The sequence below is a fragment of the Eptatretus burgeri genome, chromosome 10, assembly GCF_056783735.1.
Source record: "Eptatretus burgeri isolate ZD-2024b chromosome 10, Ebu_testis_v1, whole genome shotgun sequence".
Taxonomy (NCBI): Eukaryota; Metazoa; Chordata; class Myxini; order Myxiniformes; family Myxinidae; genus Eptatretus; species Eptatretus burgeri.
The window spans coordinates 21,598,877-21,620,229 of record NC_140970.1 but is presented as its reverse complement, the minus strand read 5'-3'; the positions used below and the strand labels follow the sequence as shown (position 1 = coordinate 21,620,229).

Genomic DNA, 21,353 nt, shown 5'->3' with positions numbered 1-21,353 from the left:
ACACTGTCTGTGCAATGAACCAAATTTCATGACCAGTAGTAGTCTTTGTGACTTTCAAAAATGCCACTCAAGTCAGGGTATGCGCTAAAATAGGGGTGGTAACCACTTACATGCGCTTAGCCTCCTGAGAACACCTGGACCACAAGTGGAACGGAAAGGTAAAGAATTATATACTCGATAACTCTTCAGAAACAAGGAATGTGATGAGGATTCAATTACGAATGTTATCTGCTGGTTGCATCATTATTGTTGCTGGTTGCAGGCATGGCTATGTGGCTGATCAGGTGCCTCGGCAAAATTACGATAATTAGGTACCGAAGTGCACGTTCGCAACATGGAGTGCAAGTGAAATATAGCTGGATGACATTTTCAGATTTAAACGTCATAGTCAACAAGCTATCTCACACCTGGTCTCCATTCACGCAGGTTTACTTCGCACAGGTTGGAGCCGTTCGGGACAGGACACACAGCATGGATCGAGTCTCAGTACAGCAGTTTTGAATCCAAGGCGACATCATTATGTTGTTTGTGAGCAGGATGTATGCAGCCGTATGTCTGACACATTGTTACATATTTCCAATGGGTGCAGAAGCCACTTGGTCCATCATGTCTGTTTCATCTACACTATATTGATTTTATCTGGCATCGGTGTTTCTTGGACAATTATGAATATCTCATTGCTCGTCTGCGCAAGTACCTTGTCAATTTACAGTACATACGCAAGATCAGACATCACTCAGATAAATGCATCATCCAAAATCCTTGGTGGTATAAATTGGATGGAGTAGATGATGAAGAACAAGGAAAATGATGAAGACAAAATGGAGAACAGAAGCCAAGTGAGGCAGACTCGTATTCGGTAAGACCCGAGTTGGAAAATTTGATCTGCCGTAAGTGTAATACATTGAAGCACTATTCTGTTTCTGGACATCCTGAAGATTTTAGAAACGTACAAAACCATGCGTAACCAGCCCACTGAGGCAGCAACACAGACAATATGAACAGAGTATGGCAACAGTCATGAAGAAGAACCCCGAACAATTTTGGAACTGTGTCCATAGCAGGAAATCTGTGGGCAACGTATCAGTATTGTCTCTGGTCCAGGTGTCAACGGTTATTGTCTACAATTCAACCATACTCTAATGGTGAGAGTGTCCGCCCCAAGTTTGGGAGATTGGCGGTTCAAACCCCGTCCGAGTACTACCAAAGATTATAAAAATGGGATGTGGTGCTTACTCACTTTATGTTCAGAATTTAAAACGTTAAGAGCGAGGACAAATCTCCGCAGTTTGGCATCCATGGAGAGGAGGAAATTCCTTGTTCAGAAATACCCCACTGAGTGCGGTGAGAAAGGTGGAGTCATTCTTGTGGCATCACTGGTACTCAGAGTATACCGTGAAGTGACGGCACTTCCCCCCAAGCTCATGGGCTGTGTTTGTCTCGTCTAACAGGTGTGTGTGTGCGCGTGTGCGTGTGCGTATGCGTGTGCGTGCGCTCTCCTCTCTGAGCCTTAGATTGTTTTATTTTTAAAAGAGAAAAAAAAAGTGATGAATGCACAAAATATCAAGGAATCCATGACTGAGGACTACTTAGTTATGACAAATCTGAGTGGTATTATTATATTGAGCCAGGAAGATATAATTAACAAAATGAAGTTGCTTCGTGTGTATATCACGGCTCTGATGGGATTCCTCCACGAGTTATCAATGGAATCAAGCAGATCAAATTGATACCACTTCAAATACTTTTAAACAGGTCTGGGGAACTCTACCGAACCGAATGGAAAGATGTCAACATTCATCAACGGGTAGTTTCCTGTGCGAATAATTTCCCTAAATTGGTAATCTCGGCACCTTCCCTAAACCCATTAAAATTGCATCGTCACATGATCTGAAAGTCACATCAGTTAAGATTCAACCATCTCTTGATTGATGAAGCTGTGTTGTGACCTCCCACCATGCGCACTGCACACAGTTTGGCCACAAAGTGCCCGTCACAACTGAAAAGCATGCAATGCTTTCAAAAAAGGAACCTATCTGTTGGATCCAAGTGAATTTACAATTTAAAAAAATTACCCCCGTGTGGGGGTGACGGTCATGTCTATAATGTTTTTTACTATCATAATCAATGAACCGTTGCCAGATATCTCCTAAAATGACAGACTAGATAGGTTTTGAAAATGGCGACTTTCACAACTTTCGTGACCTCGTGACCTTGACCCTGACCTCCAATTCGGGAAAAAATATGTCGTTGGGTATCACTCATCGACCTCTACCCACATACCAAATTTCATCAAGATCAGAAGTAAAAAGTTTTCTTTGCACCGGGAGGTGTTTTTGACCATCTTCCAAGTTACGTGGCGGCCAAACGGGACGGAAATTCAAAAATCTGTCCGGTTAGATACAAGATAATATTTTTTACGATCATAATCAATAAACAGTTGCCGAATATCTTGTAGAATGGCAGACTAGATAGGTTTTGAAAATGGCGATTTTTATAACTTAAGTGACCTCGTGACCTTGACCCTGACCTTGAACCCGGACAAAAGTTATATCGTTGTGCAACACTCATCGACCTCTACCGACATACTAAGTTTCATCAAGATCGGAAAGAAAAATTGTTGATGGACGGACGGACATTTGGTCCTGCTTTATTAGGTCATCTCGATAGAGATGACCTAATAAGTGGTGACGAGTTTTTGTTGTTTACGTGTGACATGCCACTGTCACTGGTGACGTCACGTGTCTGTAGTCATGAACCGTAGTCCAAAGGCACCCAAGCTCAGGCCGCAAATTACGGCTGACGAAAATGCAACCGGACATGTCCCAAACGGCTCAAATCTGCGAATGGTGCAAAGCATCATTCCCTCCCCATTTTCCTCCTTATCCCTACATCCCTCCTGCAAACCAGCGTTTACGTCAGCAACTGTCGAATGCTTGATGAAAATCAAATTTTCAGGAATCTTTCTGGTGGCTTTGTGGTTGGGGTGGCTGGCTTGGGATCCTGGGGTCCTGCGTTTGAGCCCCGTTTCCTGCTGGATTAACACCAGGTGGGGTTAACTCAGCCTGTCAGCCTCGCGAGGTCAGTGAAATGAGTACCAGTGTACTGGTAGAGGGGCACAGCATCAGTGGCAAACAAGTGCTCCAGAAATGATAGCTACCCCGCAACCAAGCTGCCATATGTAAGAACAAAGAACACAGTATGTGACCACAGTTATTCCACCTAAAAAAAAACAAACTTAGGAACAGCTGAACCAGAGGAAAATGTGGCAAAAAGACATCACATAATAAAAACAAACACTTATCATTATCAAATTGAAGACCAAGAAGGAACTCGAAGAAGTAAAGAGAAAAGATAGAGTCATCAGGAGTAACCTGGATAGGATTCAGGTTTCAGCCGCTACTCCACTACCCTCAAACTCATTCAGGCGCAACCAAGTCAGCCTTACAGAAAAATTTCTGCAAGAATTCACTTCTCCTTAGAGAGATAGATAATGAAAGAAATAGTGTAAAAGAGATGAAAGTGAAAACAAGAAGAATAATGAACTAGTAGGGCACTCGGTAGAGCGCAAACCTCCGCCCCGCAATGTCTCATCCACGAGAACATATCGGGCCAAATACATTTTTGAGATATCTTGCTATATATTAGTTTAGCCTGATCCCTCAATGGTGAAGAATCACTTTAAAAATTAAATAATTCTCGTGTCCAGATCCGCATTCGGATCTTCACCAAAATCGAATCAATTTGTCCTTGTGACACACCAGACCTGTCCACCAAGTTTCGTCCGAATCAGTCCACAACTTTGAGATATCATGTTATATATAAATTTTAGCCCAACCTCTCAATGGTGAAGAATCACACCAAAAAAATTCTAGCAGTCGGATCCGGATTTGGATCTTCACCAAAATGTAATCAATTCTTCCTTGTCACACACCCAACCTGTTTACCAAGTTTTGGCCGGATCCACCCAAAACTTTTTGAGATATCGTGCTACATATCGGTTTCGCCACATATCTCAATGCTGAAGAATCACTTTTAAAATTATCAGATCTGGATCTTCACAAAAATTGAATCAATCCTTCCTTTTCACACACCCAACGTGTCCACCAAGTTTCATCCAAATCCGTCCACAACTTTGTGAGATATCCTGTACACAAACAAACAGACATAAAGGGGTGAGAAAACATAACCTTCACCTTTGGTGGCGGAGGAAATTATCGGATCCAGATCCCGATTTGGATCTTCACTAAAATTGAATCTATTCTTCCGAGTCACACACCCGTGTCCACCAAGCTTCGTCCCAATCCGTCCACAACTTTTTGAGATATCGTGCTATGTATCGTTTTTGGCCTGATCTCTCAATGGTGAAAAATTAATTCAAAAATTCTCATAGTCGGATCCGGATCTTCACCAAAATCTAATCAGTTTGTCCTTGTCAAACACCCAATGGGTCCACCAAATTTCATCCGGATCCATCAACAGCTTTTTGAGATATCACACACACAGACAGACAAAGAAGAATAAGACGTCGTGCAGAGCACGATACTTGCAAAATCCATAAAACAAATTTGACAACAATAATTGCTGGTTGAATTCAATGACCAAATATGCGAATCCCCTTCGAGTTTCTCGTCAATTGGATGAAAATTGAGGATTTTAGAAATCTCACCTTTAAGTTGTTGACCTTTGGCCTATGTTGACCTCTGGCCTGTGTTGAACTCAAAAATAATTGGTGGTTGAATTTATTGACCAAATATGCAACTCCAGATTTCATGTCAATCGGATGAAAATTGACAATTTTAAAAATTCGGACTATGTGGACCTCAAAAATAATTGGTGGTTGAATTCAGTAAAGGCTGATATGATAATCCTGTTCAAATTTCTCAATCGGATGAAAATTGAGGATTTTCGAGATCACACCCAAGTTGTTGACCTTTTGGCCAATTTTAATCTTAAACATAATCGGTGGTTGAATTCAGTCAAGGCTGATATGATAATCCTGTTCAAATTTCTCATCAATCGGATGAAAATTGAGTATTTTAGAGATCACACCCAAATTGTTGACCTTTGGCCTATGTTGACCTTTTGTCTCTGGTAACCTTAAAAATAATTGGCAAGTTCAATTCAGTGACCTGAAATATAAATCCTCTTCAAATTTCTCATCAATCGGATTAAAATTTAGGATTTTAGAGACCTAAGTTGTTGACCTTTTGGCCAATTTTAACCACAAACATAATTGGTGGTTGAATTCAGTAAAAGCTGATGATGTAAATCCTGTTCAAATTTCTCGTCAATCGGATGAAAATTGAGGATTTTAGAGATCACACCCAAGTTGTTGACCTTTGGTCTATGTTGTCATTTTGGTCTCTGGAAACCTTAAAAATAATTTGCCAGTTCAATTCAGTGACGTGAATTATAAATCCTCTTCAAATTTCTTGTCAATCGGATGAAAATTGAGGATTTTAGAGATCACCCCTAAGTTGTTGACCTTTTGACCAATTTTAACCTCAAACATAATTGGTGGTTGAATTCAGTAAAAGCTGATGTGAAAATCCTCTTCAAAGTTCTCGTCAATCGGATGAAAATTGAGGAATTTAGAGATCACACCGAAGTTGTTGACCTTTTGGCCAATTTTAACCTCAAACACAAGTAGTGGTTGAATTCAGTAAAGGCTGATATGATAATCCTGTTCAAATTTCTCGTCAATCAGATGAAAATTGAGGATTTTAGAGATCACACCCAAGTTGTTGACCTTTTGGCCAATTTTAACCTCAAACATAATTGGTGGTTGAATTCAGTAAAGGCTGATGTGAAAATCCTCTTCAAAGTTCTCGTCAATCCGATGAAAATTGAGGATTTTAGAGATCACACCTCAGTTATTGACCTTTTGGCCAATTTTAACCTCAAACACAAGTGGTGGTTGAATTCAGTAAAGGCTGATATGATAATCCTGTTCAAATTTCTTGTCAATCAGATGAAAATTGAGGATTTTAGAGATTACACCTCAGTTATTGACCTTTTGGCCAATTTTAACCTCAAACATAATTGGTGGTTGAATTCAGTAAAGGCTGAGATGATAATCCTGTTCAAATTTCTCTTCAATCAGATGAAAATTGAGGAATTTAGAGATCACACGAAAGTTGTTGACCTTTTGGCCAATTTTAACCTCAAACATAATTGGTGGTTGAATTCAGTAAAAGCTGATGTGAAAATCCTCTTCAAATTTCTCAATCGGATGAAAATTGAGGATTTTAGAGATCACACCCAAGTTGTTGACCTTTGGCCTATGTTGACCTTTTGGTCTCTGGAAACCTTAGCAATAATTGGCTAGTTCAATTCAGTGACCCGAAATATAAATCCTCTTCAATCGGATGAAAATTGAGGATTTTAGAGATCACACCCAAGTTGTTGACCTTTGGCCTATGTTGACCTTTTGGTCTCTGGAAACCTTAGCAATAATTGGCTCGTTCAATTCAGTGACCCGAAATATAAATCCTCTTCAAATTTCTCGTCAATCGGATGAAAATTGAGGATTTTAGAGATCACACCCAAGTTGTTGACCTTTCGGCCAATTTTAACGTAAAACATAATTGGTGGTTGAATTGAGTAAAGGCTGATTCTGTAAATCCTGTTCAAATTTCTCGTCAATCGGATGAAAATTGAGGATTGTAGAGATCACACCCAAGTTGTTGACCTTTTGGCCAATTTTAATCTGAAACATAATCGGTGGTTGCATTCAGTCAAGGCTGATATGATGATCCTGTTCAAATTTCTCATCAATCGCATGAAAATTGAGTATTTTAGAGATCACACACAAATTGTTGACCTTTGGCCTATGTTGACCTTTTGTCTCTGGTAACCTTAAAAATAATTGGCCAGTTCAATTCAGTGACGTGAAATATAAATCCTCTTCAAATTTCTTGTCAATCAGATGAAAATTGAGGATTTTAGAGATCACACCTAAGTAATTGACCTTTTGGCCAATTTTAACCTCAAACATAATTGGTGGTTGAATTCAGTAAAGGCTGATATGATAATCCTGTTCAAATTTCTCGTCAATCAGATGAAAATTGAGGATTTTAGAGATCACACCTAAGTTGTTGACCTTTTGGCCAATTTTAACCTTAAGCACAAGTGGTGGTTGAATTCAGTAAAGGCTGATATGATAATCCTGTTCAAATTTTTCATCAATCAGATGAAAATTGAGGATTTTAGAGATCACACCCAAGTTGTTGACCTTTAGGCCAATTTTAGCCTCAAACATAATTGGTGGTTGAATTCAGTAAAAGCTGATGTGAAAATCCTCTTTTAAAGTTCTCGTCAATCGGATGAAAATTGAGGATTTTAAAGATCACACCTAAGTTGTTGACCTTTTGGCCAATTTTAACCTCAAACATAATTGGTGGTTGAATTCAGTAAAAGCTGATGTGAAAATCCTCTTCAAAGTTCTCATCAATAGGATGAAAATTGAGGATTTTAGAAATTGAAGAATTGTGTTGACCTTTCACTTCATAAACAACAATGGGCTTCTTGCTCAAGGCAAACTCTACCATGGTGGTGTAGTTTTGTGAAGATTGGTTCAAATTTGTGACCTGCAGGAGATAAACAGATGGAATAACAAAATCGACTGACCCATATTGTTGAAAAAAATCTCGATTTTGTAAGTTACAAACAAACAGACAGACAGACGTGAAAACACAACTTCCTTCACCTTCGATCACGGAGGTAATAAAGACAAGCCAGTAGGCGACATGGGTGGTTCGCTATATAATTGCATACTAGTCATACAGTTTTTGACGGATCGGGCTGAAATTTTTTTGAAAAAAGGTTGATTATAGTGCGCATAAAAGCGTGGAAGCCGATTTTTGATTTTCGAAAAATATATATATATATAAATATTTTTCGGATTTTTTTTTTCAAAAATTTCAAAGTCCCGTTGCTCGGCAACGTTGGCGTCCATAGCAACGGTGCTCAAAAGCATATAACTCGATCCTGGTATGAAGCTGCCAGTCAAGTTTCATCAAAATCGGTTGACTCCCCTGGCCTCCAGAGCTGTCCATTACATACAAACAGACAGACGGAAAACCTGAGAATAACGGGAGTCTAGCAACCACCCAATAATTAAGAAAAAGTTAAAAATTAGAAAGAAAATATGAAAGGAACAAAGAACAAGGTCGTCGGGAAGAACCCGGACAGGTCGATTTCAACAGTTACTCCCCAGACTCAAACGCAGCAACATGTACACGATACTCTTGGGTGCACGTGACATGAAGGATCGAGGTTAGAGTACGTCCCTCTTTTACACACGGCTTCATGTTTCTGTATAAAAACCGAATAAAAAACGTGAACTACTGAGGTAAGTTGTGCCTAAAACCACAGAAATCAAACGACATTTATCGTTTTTGTTCAAACGGTTTAAAAAAAAACAACCACAAATCATATACTGACCAGTCGGATGAACAGATCAAGGATCGAACTTCCGGATGTTAAATGAATGGATTCGTTTAAAAACCGGAACTTCACTAACAATCCACCTCCAGACGGAGAGGACCGAACAGCGAAGCGAACTCCGTTACGCGCATACACCGCCCTCACTGCAGCACCAGCTACACCGCCGAACACGCGAGGCAAGACGAATTTGATATTTTGACAAAAGTAACACGACAGAGAAGAGCAATTAATAGTTTAGTTAACCAAGAACGGCTCAAACAAACGACTCGGCAAGACTCGGTGGGAAGCGTAACGGAAAGCCCACATACAGTACGCCATTTACAAAACCGGTACAAAAAGCGTGCGCAGGTGAACAAAAGGTGGAAGCCGTGCAACGCGGGGACGACGAATGAGAGCAGAGTGGGAGGAGCTTCCCAAGGCACGAGAGCCTCTCGTCACCAGCGCAACGGCGTCGGGCGGCCATGCACGCGCCATGTTGTACAATGCATCTGCACCACAGAACGGCCGCCTTAAAACGGCGCGCCGACCTTCCGCGGATCGTTCCTGGCATCCATTAAACGGCTCGTCCATCCATGGCCGAGATAAAATAGCGCCATTGAGGTAGCGAGCTCCGAAATCAAATCACAGGAAAATCGAAAACGCTCGTCGATCGGACATTTTCACCACACGGCGACGTGGCTTAAAAAAAAAAAATAACGGAAGCAATCACAGAACATGTCGCCATTTCACGAGGGGTTCTTTGTTGTTGTTCGGCGCGGCTTCGTGCGCGGTGTTTACGTCTCACGGCCGCCATTGTGGGGACGGCGGTGAACGCAGAACGTCCTCCGTGAGGGGCGAAAAAAATGTAAAACCGCAGGAAAACGATGCAAAACGAGCAGGGCGAGCGTTTAACTGGAGAATGCAATGCAACGGCGAGACGTGCGGTAAAAAATACTCGTCCACAGAGAAAAAGGCCACAGGAGCTTTGGCGCCAAAAAGGGAAAGTATAAACAAGGCGGCGGCGGCCATCTTGATAAGGCCGTCAAGCGAGCACCCTCACCTGCATTATACACGCTCAGTTCGTCCACGATGCCCTCGTTCCCACCACCAAACACCACCATTAGCTCCTTGATGGCAACGGCTCTGTGGCCGTGGCGCGGTCTCGGCGCTGGTCCCGCCGATTTGGTGACCCGTCTCCACTTGGGCGCCACGGCCGCCATAGCGCGCCGGCGAAGGCCGGGCCTTGGGGGCGGGTTTGGGCCCTGGGAAAATGTCGCCCGAGAGACGGCGCGCACGGCATCACCTTCTTTTACACTCCTTCTCTTCATGTTTCTCTCGATAAACGCAGCTACATCGTCTTTTCGTGCTGCTCACGCCAACTCACGTGTTTATACTTTATTTCGTTTTTCTCCTGCTCACGGATTCAAATTTACTGAATTCGCCCCTAAGTTTTACCGTCGCAGCTTAATTTCTATAAACGAATGCATCGTTTTTCATCGAAGGAAGGGATCTTGCAGAGCGATCATGGCATGAAGCGGTGTATAAGCTTTCTAACTATTCTCATCACATTAGAATAACAACAACAACAACAACAACAACAACAGCAGCATGTGAGGGTCGCTTGTGTGTGGATGGATGATGGTTCCTGGGGTTGGTGCAGCGCAGTCATGATGGGCCGAATGGCCTCCTCATGCGCCAAAGTTCCTTGCGTGTAACAACAACAACAACAACAACAACAACAACAACAACAACAACAGCAACAACAACCAAAGAAGCTTGCCCTTGATTTATATCGCTGTGGATTGGAATAATCACACACGAGGACGCTCATCCTTGCGTTTTAACTTGTAATTTGTTTTAAAGATTTTTTTTTTTTGAATTAAAACTCGCCGGGAGGCGACGATGGTTCGCGGACATTACTGAACAATGCCACGATAGGTACAATTGAGTTGGTGGAAGCTTTTGAGGAAGCCCTACCGTAAAAACCTATCTCTTCCGTCAAAATTGTCCAAATCAAATCGGATTTTTTAGCAGCGTCTGGCGGAGCGAACGCTGCTCATAGAGAGCTCGGCCTTCTTCTTCTTCTTCTTCTTCTTCTTCTTCTTCTTCTTCTTCTTCTTCTTCTTCTTCTTCTTCTTCTTCTTCTTCTTCTTCTTCTTTTTTTTCTTTTTCTTCTTCTTTTTCTTCTTTTTCTTCTTCTTCTTCTTCTTCTTCTTCTTCTTCTTCTTCTTCTTCTTCTTCTTCTTCTTCTTCTTCTTCTTCTTCTTCTTCTTACAAAACCTTAATCTCGAGGACTCGGCTCTTGTATATACGAGATCCGGATCTCCTTAAATACTGAGCACATGTACGCATCCTCACATAGACGGTGCCTTTTGAGAGCGTCTATCATGAACTTTTAAATATATTCGGACATTTGCTTGAAAGTTTCGAAAAGTTCACATTACTATTTAAAGATTATTCCTGAAATGAAGACGAGAGAAGAACCTTCAGAGTTTAGGCTTTATTCCATTTGATTGAAGCCGCTTCTACGGGCACACCAGGAAATACAAACGCAGTATGGAGTACATAAGCAGTAAGGTACACACGCGCAACTAATCACCGCAAAATAAATCAGTATTATATATCAATCAGTGTTCTCACCATTCAATGAGCACCAAGTGAGCCGCCGACATAAAACGGCAATGCCCCAGGGACAAACCCCGCGGCCGAGCCGAACCTCAGCTTTATCTCTTCTGTGCTCGAGCCGGGCAACATGTGATCACACGTCACGACCTTCCATTCACCACATTCTCCCCGTCTTTAAAATGTAACGAGAGGCCCAGCTAACGCACCATGATTACTTCAGCATTATAGGAGTATACATTTCAAGCAATGCGAACTATCTAAACTACAGAAGCATTCATGCCAAGCAGTGAGGATTATTTTGAGTTGGAGGAGCATGGTAATGAGCATCGATATATTATGTAACGAGCATATAGGAGCATGAGCATCGAGGATGCCGATAATCCCCTTTACAGATTGAGTCGGCGAGGGGGTATTATTCGCCGGCCTCTCCGGGAGTAGATGGCGGTTTCACTTGAGGAAGGCTTCCGATCCTTTTGGTGAGCCTCGACTCGAGCCGGAGATGTCTCCCCGATCGCCCCCGGGTGGAACACGGTAGCTCCGTCGTCACCCTTCTCGGGTGGAGTCCCTGGGGGAGAAACACCTGGGGAGGGGATGTCAGAGGGAGGTGTGCCAGATGGTGGTGTACCGGCGGAGGGAGTACCTGAGGGAGCCAAATGACGAACCGACACAGTGGTCTCCCTGCCATCCGGGAGCCTGACATGAGCGTATTCTGAATTAGTATCGATGAGCTCGACCCCTTCCACCATGGGTTCATACTTGCTTTGTCGTACTGGGCGTTTCATGAACACTGTTCCGGGATGGGTTAGCCAGTTGGGCACCGATTGGCCGTCAACATAACGTCGTTGGTGAGTAAACATTCGGTCGTGAGGAGTCGCATTGGTGGACGTGCAGAGCAAAGAGCGTATGGAATTCAGAGCGTCGAGAAGGGTAACCTCCCACCGCTCGGGCCCCAGTCCTCTTGATTTCAACGCCAGAGTTACGGCTTTCCAAATAACTCCATTATATTGTTCCACCTGACCATTACCCTGTGGGTTGTAACCCGTCGTTCGACTAGTTGCTATGCCGTGCTCTAATAGGAATTGTTTTAGCCCGGCCGACATGAAACACGGCCCTCTGTCTGAATGTATGTACGAAGGTTTCCCAAACATAGCGAAGAGGTCAGACAGACATTTCACGACAGTGCCCGAGGTCATATCCGAGCACGGAAACGCGAAAGGGAACCTTGAATATTCATCAACAACAGTGAATATGTATCTGTTGTCTGTCTCGGTCGGCAGGGGCCCTTTGAAGTCAATGTTTAGTCTCTCGAAGGGAGAAGTGGCCTTGATCAGTCTGCCAGGAGCCGCACCATAGAATCTGGGTTTTAGTTCAGCACAAACAGGGCATAAAGCATTCATTTGTTTAATATCTTCAATAGAATAGGGCAGGTTCTGTCTGCGTACGAAATGTGCCATTCTGGTTACCCCCGGGTGGCAAAGAGACACATAGAGGTCTTGCAAAGCCCGACTGATTACCGCCGAACAGTTGACCCGCGAGAAGGTGTCTGCAGCAGGGTTTTCCCTCCCGGGCCGGTAAACAATGTCGTAACTGTAGCAGGCTCGGTCTATCCGCCATCTCATAATTTTTTCATTCTTAATTTTCCCGTTATTTTTCCCATCAAACATGAATGCCACGGATCGTTGGTCCGTAACGAGCGTGAAGTGGTTTCCCAGTAAATAATGTCTCCATTTCCGCAGCGCTTCGACGATGGCGTACGCTTCCTTCTCTATCGCCGAGTGTCTCTGCTCGCTTCCAGAGAGAGTTCTCGAGAAGAACGCGACGGGTCTCCCAGACTGATTAAGCGTAGCAGCTATGGCGTGATCTGAAACGTCGGTCTCCACCACAAAGGGCACCGAGCTATCGATCGATAAAACCACGGAATTAGTGATATCGTCTTTGAGGTTGTGGAAAGCTGTCACAACAGCGGCATCTGGTGGAAAGTTTTTGCAATACACTAGGGGATGTATTTTCTCGGAGTATTGCGAAATCCATCTCGCATAGTAAGCAAACATGCCGATCACCCGGCGTAATTGTCTGCAGGTCCTGAGGTGGTGGTAGCTCACGAAGTGGGCGCAATCGTTCAGGATCAGGCTTAATTGTGCCGTCGGCTATCGTGTAGCCAAGAAGGTCAATTGACCTTGCCGAGAATACGCATTTCTCGTAGTTGAGAGTCAGATTATATTTTCTAGCAATGCTCAAGAATCTGTCCAGATTCATATCATGTTCCCCCTGATCCCTACCGCACACTGTGACATTGTCCACGTAAACAAAAGTGTCTTTGAGGTTTTCATCTGAGATGATGTCGTCCATAACCCGTTGGAAGTAAGCTACTCCATTCGTGACACCGAATGGTATCCTCCTGAATTGGTAGAGGCGCCTCCCTGCCTGGAATGCGGTGTAAGGTTTGTCTTCCTCTCGGATGGGAATTTGGTGATAGGCGCTTCGCAAGTCGATGGTGCTGAATACCTTATAATTGGCCACGCGTTCGACCATCTCGTCTATGCGCGGCAGGGGGTAGGCATCGAGTTGGGTAAAGCGATTGACCGTTTGGGAATAATCGACAACCATTCGTTTCTTATGGTTCTGACTGCTGGTTACTAACACCTGTGCGTGCCATGGCGAATCGCTCGGTTCTATAATTCCTTCTTCCAGTAATCGCTTGGTTTCTGAAGTGATGAAATTCATGTCAGCAGTGGTATATCGCCGCGATTTGATCGCTATCGGTTTGCATACCGGCGACAAGTTAGCGAACAGCTGGGGGGACGTTACCTCGGCGGTGGTCAAAGCATTTAAAATTAGACGAGGTTTGCTTCCTCCAAAGGGTATTTCGACGCTCGTGTGCTGCTTGAGGACATTATGACCCAGAATTACGTCTGCGCACAAATCACGAAGCACCAGTACCCTTACATCCCGATGCGTGTACCCTTTTACGTCCAATTCAACATTGCAGTACCCTCGTACGCGGGACTGTAGTGATGTGGCGGCCATGCATACCGTATTGTCTGTCGGGTGGATTTTCCATTTCCTGCCCTTCACTAGCGAGCTGTTGACGAAACTTTCAGAGCTACCGGTATCAATCAGTGCCTCAGCCATATGCCCGTTAATTCGTACGTTGATGATAGCCTTGGATAGATTCCCCGGGGAGGCTGCAGTTAATTTATTTTGCGAGTAGAGAGCTGCAGAAGTGGGTTTATTTCTCCTTAGAGTAGATTTACATACCCTGGCATAATGCCCTTTCTTGTCACAGTTCATGCATGTGGCATCTCTGGCAGAGCATTTTTGACGGGGGTGTCTTTTGTACCCACAAAAGAAGCATTTACCAACCGGAGTAGCAGCTGAGGAGTTTGACGTGGCCTGTGTATCCGGCTCCTCGGGTGTTTCTCCATCCCCTATGTCTGGCTGTGTCTGTGTCAGTGGGGTTCCTTGAGTTCCCACCGTAGCAGCTTTCATTAGCAGCATCGGTGTCCCAAATGACTCAGATTGCTGCTGTGCCGTATCCATCGCTCGAGCCTGATCGACTACCTTGTCAAGAGTGGGTTGCGCTTTCTCTAGTAAGCGTTGCCGTATGTGGGCTGATCTGAGTCCTTGGATGAATGCCTCCCGTGTCGCTTCCTTTCGGTGTTCCTCGGCGCTTACGGCCCGGAAGCTGCAGTCTTTTCCCAGCTGATTCAGAGCTTGCAGGAATTGATCGATTGTCTCCCCGGCTGCTTGCCTGCGTGTGTTGAGAAGATGTCGTATGTATACCTCGTTCTTGCGCTTCACGTAGAGCGCCTGCAGCACGTCGATCGCTGCTTCGTAGGTGTCACACTCCGAGAAGAGCCTGTACACGCTTGGCGAGACATGATTCACGAGAGCGGCAAATTTGTCAGCTCCCTCTTTGATGATGGTCAGATAGTGTGAGAAGGAACAGAACCAATGCGACCATTTCATTTCTGCGTCAGTCGCGTTTGGGTCTGCGTCAAACCTCTCTGGTTTGTAGATCTTGTCCATCGTTGGTTGAGAGAGCCGAGAAAACCAAATGGAATAAATTGAAATGAAGACGAGAGAAGAACCTTCAGAGTTTAGGCTTCATTCCATTTGATTGAAGCCGCTTCTACGGGCACACCAGGGAATACAAACGCAGTATGGAGTACAAGCAGTAAGGTACACACGCGCAACTAATCACCGCAAAATAAATCAGTACTATATATCAATCAGTGTTCTCACCATTCAATGAGCACCAAGTGAGCTGGCGACATACAACGGCAATGCCCCAGGGACAAAACCCCGCGGCCGAGCCGAACCTCAGCTTTATCTCTTCTGTGCTCGAGCCGGGCATCATGTGATCACACGTCACGACCTTCAATTCACCACAATTCCATTTATCGTATTGTAATTTCGTAAATACATTATTTATTTCGTAAATACACGATATATCGCAAATACGTAAACACATTATGACGCGTTTCACTATTGGCTTAATCAAGGCACGTGACGAAATATCGGAAGTTGTTTTTTTTTAAAAATTAAAAAAAAATTTTTTTTGTTTAGCCGACAAAATCTTTAGGACACACTTGTCCTTGTTTCAATGTTGTACTTATGGACATTACGCACAGCTTCTAGGAAATGAAATTGCAAGAAAAAATCGAGAAAAATATAAATAAATGAATAAAAAGTTGGTGGGCGTGGCTCCACCCACAAGGGGCGTGGGACGCTCCTCGTATAACAAGAGCCCGTCATCAAGGTTTTGTCTTCACCAGAAGAAGAAGAAGAAGAAGAAGAAGAAGAAGAAGAAGAAGAAGAAATAGAAGAAGAAGAAGAAGAAGAAGAAGAAGAAGAAGAAATAGAAGAAGAAGAAGAGGAAGAAGAGGAAGAAGAACAACAACGCGGAGCTCTCTTCGAGCCAGCGTTCGCAACGCGACGCGGCTAAAAGGACACAACTTGATCATGATATCTAGCTTGTGTCCAAGTTTCATCAAGAACGTATCAAACGTCACGGAGCTATGCTCTGGAGAGAGTCACAAACAAACAAACAAAAAACAGACAGACAGACAAACAGAAAGACAGGGGGGAGGGGTGGGGAGCGGGATAATAAATGGTCTCCTTGGGCCGTTAGAAAATAATTATAATAATAAATAATGCATACATTATAGTCTTCGTCTTGGGGTGAAATGTTAAGTCTAGAGGTATGCACACTCTCCACTAAGGCTGTGTTTGAATCTCAGCTCAGCTATAAACTGGAATCCCTGTGTTTCATAGGCAGGGCATGGTATCAGTGTGTGTGCCGTGCCTTAGATAGACGTTGAAGTAAGAGTCCCGTACGTGAGAATCGAAGCTTTATAATTGAGCAAAACCAAAGTTCGTGCACTTGGATGTGCTGTGTAGTGGGGAATATGTTATTTCTTTTAAATACAAAAAAAATCACATTGAAATTTATGAAATAGCATTTCGTGGGTTTTGTGCATCCAGATTGACATTTGAATGGCTGCTTTAATTTGAGTTATATGTGTTGATGTCACACGACTGTGACCTTCATGCTTATGGACAAGCTGCAGCAGATCAGTCAATTTGATTTATCTTGGAAACACCATACAGTCTTGGTTTGTGAAGTAGAAATGCCAAATAAATTGTCAAATGTAAATGTAAAACAATAAAATATATTTCAGATGGGGTCTAGTTGGAAAGGCTGGCATTAGTTTGTGAACGTTAAAGATCCCACAGTATCCTTTGCTTGGGATGGGCTCACTCTCACTGGCAATATGAGAAGAAAAAAAAATTAAATAGCACTTTGTTCAGGACTTAAGAGCTATAAATGACTGAGTGCATGCTTGCATATTCTCTCCAGTATTCAAGTGATTGAAATTTGTCAGCCTCGTGGCTTGCTATGTGTGAACTTGTTTTTGACAACCACGCTGATTGTTCCAATTCAGCTATGCTCATCGTCGAGTCCTGCCTCTCTCCTTTCCACTGCGGATGGTGGAGTGTGGCACAGTTGTGGGGGTGGGGGTCATCGCTCGGTGACTTGAGAGACACCCCGTTTCCAAACTTTGATTTGATACTTTACGTTGATGGACACTTGTTCTCGGGATATGTGATTTATAATGATTTAACGTACTGAAAAGTCGGAAATTGCCTCCAATTGCTCAGCCCAGCAAGCTGGGGTGTTTTGTTTTAATTAATGCGTGCCGCTTAGCAAAAGGCCAATTTGTATTTACAGTGGCTCATGCCGTGTGTATGGTGTTGTGCATGATTGTGGTGCCTTGTCGTGTGAACAAGGATTTATTGAATCTGGCACTCTGGTAAAGAATGATCAGTTAATTGCTAACTTGGTGCAGGCAATTGTTTTGCCCTCCCAAATTGCAGTTATCAAGTGTGATGCCCACACAGATGGCTCTAATGATTATTCTCGTGTAAATGCTAGAACACAAGTTTAAAGTCACAACCATTTCCCAAAATTCCCTATTGGTGTCTCAATATGTTTTAACACCAGCCTCCTTGCAACATATACGTTTCACAAATTGTTCCTTCTTTTGACGATGTTCCTGCTTTACAAGCAGTTGTTAATACAGCGGAAAGAGATTTATGAGTAATATCCAGATGCAAATTTGATTATGATTCTAAAAAAATATGAACTGGGAAATTTGTTTTTTTACAGCCAGACAAGTTTAAATTCGCCAGATGCCTCCCTGTAACTTTATTGTTCATGAGATCAACCTCTCGCAGAAAACGGGCATATGCCCACATGAGATTATAATGGAAGACCAATGAGGTTGACATTTTCACTTACATTAAGTATAAAGGAATAGATGACACAATTTAATCTTTTGTATTGCCTTAAACTGTGCTGTCAGGAGTTTATATGTGCAGGTGAAGGAAATTGCCAGGATCCAGCTACTGCTGACTGCCAAAGCTTCAAACCTGGTGACTTTGTCAATAAATATTCATAAAAAACGAATGCTCTGCAGGAAAGGTGGTCTGGGGGCACAAGGCTTGCTGCTCAACAACTCAGACTGCTGCAAAATGTCAAGGCCAAGCAGCATGGATCCACTCCTCCCACTGTAAAAGAGCCCACAACACAGGGAATCCAGAGAAAGACTCCTAAATGACCGCCCTGTGACTGCTATGATAGTCTTTCTTGTTATTTGCTAAAGTCCTCCATCTGTTTTGACCTGAATGGTGGAGATGGGGTACTCCCATGGCCGATAGGGCCGACAAGTAATACTCGTATTAATGTTTGCATGTGTATTCATCAGAAAAGTGATTTCCACACGCCTGCTTCCTGGGTTGGTTGTCACATACATCAACATGGCGAAGAGTTGGCAATTAGTAGGGGGTGTGTACGGTCACTGAGTTAATTACTTTCGGACTCAGCTCATCCAGGGTCATTCAAATAAGAGTAAAAAAATCAACTTGACCTGGTGAAATTGAGCTGTCCAGTGAAGGACCTATTTCAGAAACAAAACAAAAAAAAGAAGACTCATTGAGAGCAACAAAGATTTTCAGTATTGATTGTTTTCTTTTCTCCATCACAATTCATTATGGTATTTGAATCTTCATGTCTCTTTTTGTGAATACGAGTACGTGCCCGTAAAAAAAAAAAAAAATAATAATAATAATAATAATAATAATAAATAAATAAACCATACAGGCCGTTTCTTCGCTCTCACGTGCCCGTACGTGCGTGACCCGGAAGTTCGATATTATTCGCAGTTACGATTATTCGCAATTTATTTTTAATACCCAATTATTCAATTAGCGCCAACGTATTTTACCTTTTCGCAATGTCGTGGTCAGGAAAAACAAAAACAGAAGAGAAGAGAGAGAAAAAATTTACCTCCTGGTTCGGAGCATACCAGCACTCTGATGTTCCCGAAATTTATACACCGTCTAATATGAAAACGATCATAACTTGGGCCATTGTGTTTATCTATAAATGCGCATAAGAAATCGAGAAATTATTAGAATACACGAAGTCATTGTGCTGTGTCACGTGATTGGGTTTTCGTATATCATGCCTCGCCCGCTAGGGGTGGTAAGACTGTGCTTCTGGTCGCGCAATAAAGCGGAGTAGATGGTGGCCCGCGTGCTTCTTGCGTCCCACCGCACCTAGTACACACTAGTTGGCGACGAGGATGGGATCATACGGACTTATGCCCGTTTTCGACGGGGACGACTTCGAATCGTTTTCGGAGCAATTGGATTGCTATTTCCACGCGAACGATGTGGTCGACGAGAGCAAGCAGAAGTCGATCTTGCTCGCTTCGCTTTCGCCGGAGCATTATCGGCTGCTGTGTGATTTAGTGGCACCGAACAGGCCCCGGGATGATGGGCTGGCGTTTCGGGACATTGTGGAGAAAATGAAAGCACACATGGCGGTTGAGCAGACTCGTGGGGATGTTCGAGCCACCACCGGCCACGCGGGGTCGCGAGCACCCCGGAATGCGCGCACGACCTTCGAGGCGGGTCGGACGTCGCCGCGCGGCCACGCGTGCGGCGGGGTGACCCGCGGACATGCTTGGGATGTGGAGGTCGACACCTGCGCCGTGCATGCCCGTATAAAGGCAACGTGTGTTTGAATTGTCACAAGGTGGGTCATTTGGCGCGTGTGTGCCGTGGGGCGTCGGCCACCGTTAAAGTCGTGGACGGCGATGTGCGACGCGACTCGGGGCAGAACCGGCGACCGTTGTTGAGCCTGTGTTCAGTTGGCCCGACGACGGTGGAAGTCGAAGTGAACAAAATGCCGATCACGTTCCAGGTTGATACGGGAGCGGCTGTCGATCATCGGCGAACAGACCGCGCGTAGACTCAACGGCCTGAAGCTTATCAGGTCCAACCTCACGCTGTTCACGTACACCTGCGAGAAGATAACGCCAGTCGGGATGGCAGAGGTGTCTGTGCGGTACCAAGGCCAGGTCGCCACGCTTCGGGTGTACGTCGTACGGGGGAGGAGGCCGTCTCTTCTCGGCCGAGATTGGATGACCCGCATCAGGCTAGACTGGGCCGCAATTCACCTTGTGCAACCCGTGCCGAGCCAGTGGGAGGATCAGTTGGAGGAGATTCTTCAAAGACATCAAGGGTTGTTTAGAGGCGACCTTGGAAAACTCAAGGGCATGGAGGCGAAACTCTTCTTGAAGGAGGGGGTGGTTCCTTGGTTTTGTAAACCGCGTCCGGTGCCGTATGCCCTGCGGGACAAGGTCAAGGGTGAACTGGATAGGCTAGAGGCCTGTGGAGTGATCGAACGGGTGTCGTGCTCGGATTGGGCCATCCCGGTTGTCACGGTGCTGAAACGGAATGGGGACGTCCGATTGTGCGGGGACTTCAAATCCACAGTTAACCCGGGGCTCAGCGTGGAGCAATATCCATTGCCGTCAATCGATGAAATATATGCGCGATTGGCGGGGAGTCGATACTTCACGAAGCTAGACCTGCGTGATGCATATTTTCACCTGCCGATGGATCCCGAGAGTAGCGAGCTTTTGACAATCAACACGTGTCAAGGACTCTATCGATATACCCGACTCTGTTTTGGGATTGCTTCGGCCCCAGCTTTGTGGCAGAAAGCTATGGATCAGGTTTGCATTGGCCTGCCCGCTCAGACCTACCTGGACGATGTACTCATTGCGGGAAAAACGGCGGACGAGCATCTGGCGAACATTGCCCGAGTGCTGACGAAGCTAGAAGCGTGCGGCCTGCGCTTAAACAGGGACAAGTGCGCGTTCTTCAAGCAGCGCTTGGAATACCTCGGGCACATCATCACGCTGGAGGGGCTGTTGAAAGGTCCTCGGAAGGTGGAGGCGATTCAGCGCATGCCACCACCTCGCGACAAGACGCAGCTGCGCTCGTTCATTGGCATGGCCCAGTATTACCAAAGGTTCGTGCGCGAGCTCAGCTCACAACTTGCGCCGTTGACACGGTTGCTCAAGAAGGACGAGCGCTGGGTTTGGGGGCCTGCACACCAGGCGTCGTTCGACCGCGTCAAGCGGCTGCTCACAGAGGATACGGTCCTCGTGCACTACGAGCCTGCGCGTCCGCTCCTATTGGCATGCGACAGCTCTTGGCATGCGAATGTCGCGTCCGACGCGGCTGCGCAGCTTCGAGGTGGGGCAGCGGGTGATGGTGCGCGATTATTTCCACGGTTCCAAATGGGTGCCGGCGGTGGTCTCTGTGGTGCTAGGGCCGGCGAATTGCATGGTACGGACTGATGGTGGGGATGTGTGGAAGCGGCACGTGGACCAGATGCATGATCGCTGTTCAGCATCACCCCCCCCCCACACCTCCCC

General features: G+C 44.7%; 1 protein-coding gene across 9 annotated transcripts in view; it reads right to left on the bottom strand.

Moving 5' to 3' along the window:
- The window catches only part of LOC147018063 (host cell factor 1-like), a 139,192-nt gene extending 129,332 nt beyond the window's left edge, over nucleotides 1–9,860 (bottom strand). For 2 of the 9 annotated variants that reach the window (XM_085897361.1, XM_085897360.1), the window contains exon 1: nucleotides 9,491–9,852. In XM_085897361.1, the coding sequence (XP_085753487.1) occupies nucleotides 9,491–9,758 (268 nt within the window). In that variant the 5' untranslated portion in view covers nucleotides 9,759–9,852. Of the gene's footprint in view, nucleotides 1–8,448; nucleotides 8,468–9,490 lie in introns of those variants that run through there. The other 7 variants (XM_085897358.1, XM_085897363.1, XM_085897365.1 and 4 more) reach the window with 6 other exon arrangements.
- Nucleotides 9,861–21,353: the final 11,493 nt, after the last annotated feature.